Source organism: Gallus gallus, chromosome Z, assembly GCF_016699485.2.
Source record: "Gallus gallus isolate bGalGal1 chromosome Z, bGalGal1.mat.broiler.GRCg7b, whole genome shotgun sequence".
NCBI lineage: Eukaryota > Metazoa > Chordata > Aves > Galliformes > Phasianidae > Gallus > Gallus gallus.
The window spans coordinates 42,861,529-42,872,095 of NC_052572.1; the positions used below are offsets into that span (position 1 = coordinate 42,861,529).

The 10,567-nt window shown below is 40.5% G+C and overlaps 1 protein-coding gene across 9 annotated transcripts in view; it reads right to left on the minus strand.

Annotated features, from left to right (window-relative positions):
• The window catches only part of CDC14B (cell division cycle 14B), a 49,547-nt gene extending 38,980 nt beyond the window's left edge, over positions 1 to 10,567 (minus strand). For 8 of the 9 annotated variants that reach the window (XM_004949237.5, NM_001318405.2, XM_004949234.5 and 5 more), the window contains exons 1-3: positions 10,321 to 10,567; positions 3,721 to 3,814; positions 2,679 to 2,754 (exon numbers count right to left, since the gene is read on the minus strand). In XM_004949237.5, coding sequence (XP_004949294.1) covers positions 2,679 to 2,754; positions 3,721 to 3,814; positions 10,321 to 10,480 — 330 coding nt within the window. In that variant the 5' untranslated portion in view covers positions 10,481 to 10,567. Of the gene's footprint in view, positions 1 to 2,678; positions 2,755 to 3,720; positions 3,815 to 4,267 lie in introns of all 9 variants that reach the window. The other variant, XM_046905470.1, reaches the window with a different exon arrangement.

Below are 10,567 nucleotides of genomic sequence, written 5' to 3' on the forward strand. Positions count from 1 at the left end.
TAGATGTTTTTTGAAAAAAAATCTTGATTCCAAGATTTTTACTAATAGTTGCTTCTAAAATATCTCTGGATCTGGAAAACATAGGCTTAAATAAAAATATTTCAAAAGCATTTTTAAATCTTATTAGTAATAATGCCTTAAAATTTCATTTAAGTGCTTGGCATATTGTTTATCTAATTATCTTAGGAAGAAGGTGGAATAGCACTGCCAATAGGAAGGACACTGATTTCTATAATGGCAGCAAAAACTATCCCCTAACTTACCCCCGAAACAAACTTTGATGTGCTTGAAACTTGACTGACTGCTAAACTACCATAAAATATCTCTGTTTAAATAGCAGTGTTGCTTGTTCAGTGCACTTAAGAAGAATATAATCCAGATCACTAGCAGTAATATGTTCTCAGCAATCTTAACACACCCCTCCAATGTAATATCTCAACATACTGAAAGAGATTATTAATTATATAAACTCGTGTTGCTTCAGAGCACCCTGTAAAGCAGGCATGTCCCAACTGCAGCCCGGAAGGGGTGGCAATGTGGCCCACTTCCTGCCCTGTGCTACAAAGACAACAGCTCTTTACTGCACAGTGGCTCTGGACAAGCACCCAGTCCTCAGCAACAACCAAACCATCAGTGTGCTGTTAACACTGTGACAGCTGAAAGCAAGACATAAGGAGTGCAGCACTGACTCAAGTGATGGTGAATAACTGCATGTATTTTGACACATTGGCTGAACACAGTGACACAGTGCTCTGAACAGTGCGAACAACGAAGTTGTGCTTTCCGGTTTGGTACAGAAATTTTAAAATAGGTTTCAAGATTGGGAAAAAAAAAAATCTATTTATGTTTGCAAAATCATTTTCAGCTGATATAAACACATTACCCACAGATTTTCAAATGGAATGCCTAGAGTTGCAATCAGATATTCAACTAAAAAGTCTGATCACATCTCTTCACCCAACTTTTATTCGCCCTCTCTTATAAGACAAATATCCTTCGCTTCACAACCACACCTAGTTCATGTCATCACTTTTTGGCAGTACACATATTTGTGAACAACTGTCAAGGATTATGTACCAGAAGAGTAAAATTTCACCAAAAATCTCTGTTGAACACCTTGTGAGCTCACTAAGAATTACAGCCACTGTCATCAAACCAGACTGATGCATTTGTTTCACCAGGGTCACCTATCCCGTTAGTTTTATGTTTTTGTTCCACTCCTTTTTTAACATTTTAAGAAAAAAATTAAAAATTAAAATGTTTTGTTACTTATAAATTAATGTTATTGTATACTTTACAGGGGCTGCTCCAAAAGTAATGCCTACTGTTTTACTATGTTGGCAGTATGGCAGCAGAGGCTGAACCTTCCTATCAGTAATCCATTAAATTTTGTTGCCATGTGACAGATGGCAGCAGCCTGACAAAATGGTGTCTAAAGTGAAGGTATATCACTGAATTGTTCTGTGTGGAAAAAATATTACACACTGACATTCACTGATGCTTGCTGAATGTTCATTATAGAGACCAAATGGTATATGTGAGTACAGTATGGCAATGGGTGGTGTGTTTCAGCAGTGGTAACAGCAGGTCACCTCTGCTGATGCAAATTTTGATAGTGCGGCAGGCAAACCTTGTTCACTGCTGGCAGAAATGCATAGCTAATGGTGGTAACCGTTGAAAAATAGTGTTCCATAGATGAGAATTTGCTCTATGAAATAGCATTACTGTGCTCTTTGCATTGGTTGCAGTTTTCATGGAAATAAATAGAAGGCATTACTTTTGGACCAACTTATGCAGCCCAAGACAATTCCTCTGTACTTAATGCAGCCCAGGCAAGCCAAAAGGTATGACACCCATGCTGTAAACAGCAATAAGAGAATCCTGTCTCAGATGGACCTGTTCATAGCCCTGTAGTGACAATGAGATGGATTTATGTAAACTGATGCCAGTGACAGACACCAATACCCTCTGCCAAAAAACAACAAAACAAAACCAACCGAACAAAAAAGAACAAAACCCCACTTCAACTTTGTTAAACTACTATGTTCCACATGCTTTCCAATTTTCATAGCTCAGTGGTGCTTTTAAGATCCAAGCAGTTTTGAAGAGGCAAACTGTGATTCACATTAATGCTAATGAGCTTTTTATCTGCCTAACAGGTTTTATAGTCCAACTTCTGTTAGAGGTCAACTAACATGAAATCATTGATTTTATCAATACAGGAACTCTCTATTTTAAAGACACTGTGTTCTATCGAGACTCCAATTACTAAGCGCTCCTATGAGAAAAGAGGATGCAGTAGGAGCATGACAGGTCTTCTCTAGGACCATGCATAAAATACTATCAAAAATCAAATATTGCTCCTTACAGAAGAGGTGTCAATACCAGAAGAGGAATATAAGTTAAAAAAAAAATCCACCATTACAAATCTAACTGCATCTGTGTTCATTTAGCAACTCACCTTTTAGAAGCTTAATATTAGTCACTGTCACAAGAAAGTGGATTTTAAAGGCAAGTGGCTTTTCTCCTCCCTAAATGCATGTAAGCGAACTTTGCATGCATTTTCAAAACTTAGCTTCATTAGGAATACATGAACGCACCTTAACAGAAGAAACTTTGGTCCATTTGCTTTTGTTATTTAAAAAGACATGAATACTGCAAACTAAAACAAGCATTACCTTTAATTTCTTATTTAGCTTGCAGCAGTATTTGTAGACCATTGCCAGATTGAGTGGTCCAAAATCTCCATAGAAGCTAATAAGAGAAAGGGTAAAAAAAAAAATTAAAAAAAAAAAAAAGCTAGATGCACAAACTAAGAAGTAGTAATATACACATGAATCATTTTTAGCATATAAATGTCTTCTTATATATGTACTATTTTAACTGGAACAACAGCTGTTTCCTGTTTTCCACACACCATCACACAAAGTAGAATACTCAACATCTGAAAAATTCCAAATACTTTATCACTGTGACACCAGTTTAGAAACCTGGTTTCAAAAGCAACCCAAATGCCTGTCTTTAAAAGAACCCAATGAAAAGTAATTCAAATATTTTGGGAATATGCTTGTCTAAATATACATAGTGTTCTTATGCATTCTATGCTAAATTACCTCAATTAATTGAAGATACAGTATGCATTACTGCTAAAGAAAAGCAAACACAGAGAATAAATATTCATCCACCCTTTTAAAAACAGTATGTTTTTGGTTAAAAACATTTCAAGATCAATTAGTAGCATTCCAGATCGCATACAAAGACATATGTTGTTCATTACTGGGCTCATAAAAGCTTGAGTTAGTTTTGTCAGCTTTTTTACTTATTCCAGGAAGTTTACACACTTCACTTAATGCTTTGGTGACTAAAGACATCTCTTTCTGCTCAATGGTTGAATGCATATTTCAGAGTATATGTTGCTGCAACATGTTCCAGTGTCCTCTAACAAGTTTGGGTTTAATGAAAGCTCTTTTAAGATTTCTAAGAAATCCTGATGGGAAACCAAGAAACCCCTCTAAGCCTTATAAATCACTATGGCAAGTAAGTCTGAGAGGATAGACTCATATTAGCTCTATAATGGGAACAGTATGTTTCCCTCAGCTACATTTAAACACAGAACATCAATTAGACTGGTTTCTCATTACTGTTGTTCTGACTGATTTATTCCAATAATATGTTTAAAAAAAAAAAAACAGAAAAAGAAAAAGGAAAGTCTGTACTTACTTCTCATACACAAGTTCACTGTCTATGCAGAAATAATGGGTATCTGCAGCTCCACTCTTTGGTTTTTGGCAGAGAATTGCGAAATAAAGGCGATCTGAAAGGCAGGGAAACATAGAGCTTTAACAAACACCCTATTTTCTGCAGCATGCCTGCGACAGCACAACTCCAAACAGCTTCCTCCTGCCTCCTCAGGCGGCAGTGAGACGGATCCGGGCTCGCAACCCTCCACGGGCCGCCAGCGCCCGGACATGGACAGCGGGGCCAGGCCGGCTCCTCCTCCAGGTGGCGCAGGCCAGGCCGCACCGCGGCCCTCCGAGCATAGCAACCCCCAGCTGCACCCTAAGCGCCGCTGCATCGACGTTAAACCGAGCCGCAGATTGCTCCGAACTGGGCTGGGGCGCGGCGCTCCGCAGCCGAGCCCCAGAGCCCAGCCGGCCTCCACTATCCATCCCGGTGGCCCCCACAGAGTTGGGCAGGACACCCGGTGCCTATGCTGTTTGTCTTGGCGCTCCTTGCTGAACGGGTTAAAGCCACCCTCGGTGCTCACATTAAAACAAAACAACACCAAAACTCTCTCGAAGGGCAGGGCAGCTGCAGCCACAGTGAACTTTAAACACGGGCTGCACTCTGGCTGTAAATTGCTGCGCCTCTAGTAATTGGTCAATAAAAACAGAGGCCTTGCAGTAGCACAGCCATACTTCTGTTCTTGCTGCTGGGGGGGGGGGAAATACATATATATACATATACATACATATATATATATACGCACACACACATATATATATACATACACACACACATATGCATATACAAGTACGTATGTGTGTGTATGTATATATATACACACGTGTGGTGCCTCTCATCCACCACAGAGTTCCTTCCCTGGCTCCGTGCAGCTATGCCCATCACCATCAGGGGCTGCTCCAGGTATCCTCGCTCACTTAAAGAAAAGGGGAAAGCAAAAAAAGAAAGAAAAAAAAAAGGCTGCTTTGCTGGTTTAAGACCCTCTTCCCATGAGGTAGGAGCACTAATGTCCATGGGGAAAAGGACTGAGAGCACATTAGAAAGCAAAACTGAAAATGGATAAGATATAATATGTAGGGATTGCATTTAAACTGGTGTTGCTAGATGAAATGCATGTCAAACTAAATCCCTAAGCTGAGTTCACGCTGCTTCTAAACTGATTTAACAGCTAACTGCCACGAGGTTTATTACAAGGCAGTTTTCTGTTCGGTTAGATGGCTGGACACGCCCACAGCGGGCTAGCAGTGTCGAAACACAGACAGTGTTCCCACCCCCAGTGGCACCTACTCTTTAGACGTTTTTGACTAGGACTGAGCCCTCGGTGCACTCAAACAACATGCATGCAGAGGTCTGGACAGAATGGCTGCAGTGGCTGGGCTGGCGTGCCACCTTCTTGCATGCCAACTTGTTCACATAAGCTGTACATCGCTTTTGAAAATATAAGAGCTCTACAGAAGAAGTAACCCCAAATCCTTGCATACTAGGGAAGGAACAAAATAGGCAAAGAAATACACTTACATAGGTCCAGAGACTAAAATAATGTAGCATTTTATTCAAAGACAGGACTTGGAGTACATGAATCACTTGCTTCCTCAGTGCTCCAGCTTTCACTGAAAAATTTCCGCAGCTTTTGCAAGAAAGTCCAACAAAAATAAGAATTCATTTCCTAAGTGAATAGAGTGCACATGGCCTTTTGAATTGTTTTTGGCATTCAATTCCACATTGGTATCTTTGGATTGCATTAATTGATGCTATTCTAAAACACCTGAAAGAATTTAGGAATAAACTTAAGCTTAATGGCTGTAGAAACACCTAACAATAAGAGCAGCATATGTCAAATGCTCACATCCTGACAAGCTGTCCTTTCCAGCAGGCTAACAACTGCTCTCCGTTATGTAAACAGCAGGCTCCATCTTTTTGAAAATGTTTCCTATGAGGAGATTTTAGTAATAAGCTGTGCAGAGCAGTCTTTTCCCATAAACCTATCTGCCTTTCTACTAGCTAACCAGCCTGATGGCATACAAATGGTAAACTGCTCACTATGTCTGTTTTTATCTATATTTTGCAAACGTATTTCCAGTTCTGTTTACAGCTACCAAGGATTAGAGTGTCAATATTTGAACATAAGTAACCAACACTGTGAAACAAGGATTCCTCCAGTATGGATCCAAATGCAGGACCAGGGTCTCCACAACAGCTCAGGCTATAGGAGCAAAGCTTCCACTTTAATATTTTTATGCATTCTTTGTTAATTTTAGCTTTTCAGTACCTCATTTACATATAATGTAATTTAGTACTTCCAGATTCTTGCAAATTTCTGATAAAAGGTCATCAGAAAATTATCATAAACTAGAGCAGATCCTTCTAATAGTCTCTCAGAAGAATAAAAGCAGGGCTTACTGCCTTACAGGCTGCATCTGCACTGCAATTAGAAGATATGACTGCAGTACATTAGGTGTACTTCAATTATGTTTAATTTTGTTTGCTTCAAATAACAAAACAGTTAAAATACAGAAACATAGACAATTGCTGTCTATTAATTTTAGTAAGCAACCGATATACAACAGAATAAGTCCGCAGACCCCTACCTGAGGGCTGTGATCTCGCAGCTTTGCTACTACTGGTACTAAACTAGTGAGATTAAAGCTAGAACAAGCATGTTTGTTTACTCAAGCTATAATAATCACACATCTGATTCTGATGTACACACAGAAAGAAAAACATTTTGCTTATTTTTCTGCTCCACAGTGTTCCATGGAAGCATAGGTATACAACACTAAGAGCTACCATTTCACAACTGTGTTCACTGGAAAACAGAGATGACATAATAATCTCCTTGCTTTACCTTCAAGTGAGCCTGATGCTTCTATGAGTCCACTGTGCAGGCCTTGAAGAAGGCAATTTCAGTAACTCAGGAGGCATCTAAACACTAAACAGGCACTCACTATAGGTAGGACAAGTCTGCATACAAGCAGTGAAGATTATTTCACCAGAAGAAAAACTCGGCAGTGCTACTGTTAAACAGATGCCTCAGATGAGACTGATAGAATAACAAAATACAATATCAGTCTGCTTTGAATTATAAGGAATGAAAGTAGAGAGTTATTTACTATTCTAACAGAACTGTATTTGTAAAATCAGGATTAGTTCATGGTATTTTGTTACATTAAGAACACCAGAATAACAGAAAGACACAAGAGAAAACAAAAAGACAAATTCCGTTGCAATATTAAGATGAGAAGTAAAATTGCATGGTATTTTCCTGTTAGTCATCTTATTCTTGAAAATATTAATTCACTCATCTTTACAATACAATTTATATTTAAGTGATAATACAGTTAGCAATAACAACAATAGCTTGGCCTTCTGAAAAAGAAAATGAAGACACACCAAAAAGCTAGAGGAAATTTTTATTTACCATGAAAAAAAATATTTTCAGGGCACATCATGATTGATGATTGCTGTGTTACTTTACTTAAACATAGTCCTTGATCTCAGCTGCTCGTCTGATTTATAAGACTACATTACAAGTGTTCACATGCTGTCAGCACTGGGTTAGATATTAAAAGCCTTAAACTTGGCTTTAAAAATCTTTATTTTGGGACACGCTTACCGGTGATGTCATACTGATAAAAGATTAAATACAACTTTTGGACTGATATGTAGCTGTATAATAGGATTAATTGAGAGTGCTGACAGTCAAAATTTCAAAAAAAAAATTGTTTTCATAAAAAAGAACAAATTTAGTTTATTCATAACATACAAAATCTGTAATGTCAAACCAACAAGATGGGAAAAACAAAGCAAAACCCTTAGTCTCCATAGTTTCCAACACACAAACAAGTAAGAGAACAAAAAAGCCCTCAACCTATCTATCAATTAACATATTGAACCAGATACTCTTTTTTAGATCTCCAAGTGACAGTGTAAATGAAATGATTTCCAATTAAAGGGAAAAAAGAATAGAAAAGAATAGAAAAGAAAAAGTATATATGGTACAGTTTAGGACATTCTTTCTGGAGTTAGTTCCACACTGCAACCGACTGGATATCCACTGAACAGGAGGACTAACAAACATCTGTAAAGATTCCCCATGGTGTTCTATCACTTAAGATTTAATTCTATGTTTTGTTACTGTAGTTACTTCATTTTGGAATTAACTGCTGGAGTGAGGTGAGAGTGAAACACACACCTTTTGTGCAAAGTTTATGCCTTATAATTCTACACTTTGTTTAAAATGTTATTTATAAAATCAGAGCAATGACAACCTGGCAATGACGGGATGTAATGAGTTTTTAAGCTTCTCAGATGAAACACTTACATTTCCTTTAGATCATATAAATTATTTCTTTCAGAGATCAGAAGGATATGGGAACATGCTTCCAGTAAACAGAAGAAATGTATTTATTACCAGCAAATTGCATTCATACCAGCCAGACTCACGCATTAGTTGACAAAAGACAAAATTGTAAGATCTACCATGCAGCTTAACAGACCAAAATAAACAATATTCCAGAAGCACAGCTTCCCTGAACTACTCTTCATAACAAGCAAAAATATTTAGATTGATAAGTGCAATTCAATAGGAAATAAACACAATAATTGTGTTGAGTATAAAATCTATGTGTAATAAAGCATTACCAACTCTGTTATGCATCAGCTAACGTCAGGCAAGACAAAATCTATACATCTTTATTGCTATGTGGGATGGTTTGGGCTATTGTCTTCCACAAAGATGAAAATGAGAGTAGCCTGCAATGCTCTTAATGAGTCTGGGGCCGTTTTGTAAGCAGTGAAGGTAATGCTGGTATTCGGCCTTTATGGTCGCTAGAATATTTTCCAGTATGTCCAAGTGCAAGAGTGAGGCCTGATGCTTTTAATCTGATTCCAGTCCAGAACAATTAATTCATTTCTCAGAACTGCATTATGAGAAGGCAGAACTGAAATAACTTTTAAAGCAGCCAAAGGAAAAGGTGAGCCTACAGGCTCATTCTCTCTCAGGGTTTCTCTATTGGAAAAAAAAATAAACGTGTCATACCAATGCAATGAAGATTAGGCTGTAATTGTTCCATTATTAGAAGCTTGTAAATGGCAGCCATGGTGAGCAATATGAGAAGATTAAGGGAACATGAATTATTATTAAATACAAGACCCTACTGCATTTTAATTGAGTTTGTTATGCTGTGTACTTATGTGCATGCTGAACTCCTACTGAAAAACAACACAAGTCAAATCCTAGGTAACGTGCTGTACTACTTGAACAAGCAAGCATTTCCTTGGAAGGGAAAAACACAGTAATGCGAGGGGCCTGTTCAGTGCTGGAGGTGTGCCCTGGCCACAAACAGATGCTGCATACAGCTGGTCATAGTGCTGTCTGTGGGGCTGGGCAGGGCTACACAGCATTCCAGTGTGGGGAGGTACTTTGATACCAAAGAGCAACACCTGCCTAATCAGAGGTTTCTACACTGAACCCTAAAATTGTGCCATTCATGTACAAATAGTTACAGCTAAGAAGCTACAGAAAAGTAAAGACTTACAGAATTACAGTTCTGCATATAAATATACCATTATGACCCTGTGTAGATTAGACCCAAAAAACTAGATTTTAGATTGGAGTATTCCAGTTTTATTTCATGGCTCTATTATTGGCTTTTTTAAAAAGAGGATTCTGTTATGCTTTGGCAATTTACATTCTTCCTGCATCACTATGCCCAGTTTCCAAAACACTGGTAGAATCTTAGGACTTTCTAAACATACTGCTATCTAAAGACTCCTGCTTCTCAGCAGTGCTTTTGTCCATGGTTACTCTTGGTGTACTTGCTGCTCTGTTTACACGCACTTTCCCATTTGTCTTCTGTAGAAAAGAGGTGAGGTTCATTTCTTGTTCTTTTGTTTTTAAGAGAAGTTGTAAATAATGCAATTCCCAAATGTGATACAGCACATAAAAAGTCAATTTCTGTGTTTGTTCCTACACAAACTAAACCCAAACACGTCTCTTAGACGTGAAACTGAGGAAATTGCTTCGGCCGCACCTCCGCGGCTGCCACACGAACACCGGCTGCAGTCGCAATGCCACCACAGGCAGCGCAGGGGCATCGTGCTGTGCCGGGACAGGACAGAGCAGGACGGTCGGTACGAGTATTACGTCCACCAGTCGGCACGGAGGGACACCAGCCCCCAGCGCACGCACAAACTTGGCTGCTGGGCTCTGTTTCGCAGATACACATTTTGCCGCTTTAAATACTCTTTCTCTCTGCTCTGTTCCAAGCCAAACCCCAGCGTGAGGCACTGCTCGGCGCTGCCAAACAAAGTTACTCAGCGCACATTGCGTTTATTGTTCCGAAACGCGCCCAGCACCGCCGAACCCGGCGCACCCCGCTCCAATGCCATCCACTCGCGGGCGTCGCGCCCCACTCCCCATCGCCACCAACTTTCTCCCGGACCGGCCGAGACCGCGTGGTGGGAGCCCCAGCGCAGCGGTGCAGGAGGCAGCGCGGAGGGCGTCGCCCCGCCTCACTGTCCCGAGTTGCGGCGCCCCACAGGGCAGCCCGCCCAGCCCCGGCACGCCCCCCTCACCGGCGATCTGCACGCAGGTCTCGGGCCCGACGGTGGAGGGTGTCTGCTTCCGCTCCTCGTCCTGCTCCTCCGCCGTCCTCGACGCTGTACTCCGAGTTCTCTTCAGAGCCGGTGGCGGGCTGGCGCGGCGCCGGGCTTCGGCCCAGCTCTTCCGCTTCATGGCGGAGGCGGCCGTACCGCTACCGTGGGTGCGAGACGGCCCGCTTCATCGCCGCCGCGTCGCTCCCTGCGGGGCTCGGGCTGCCAG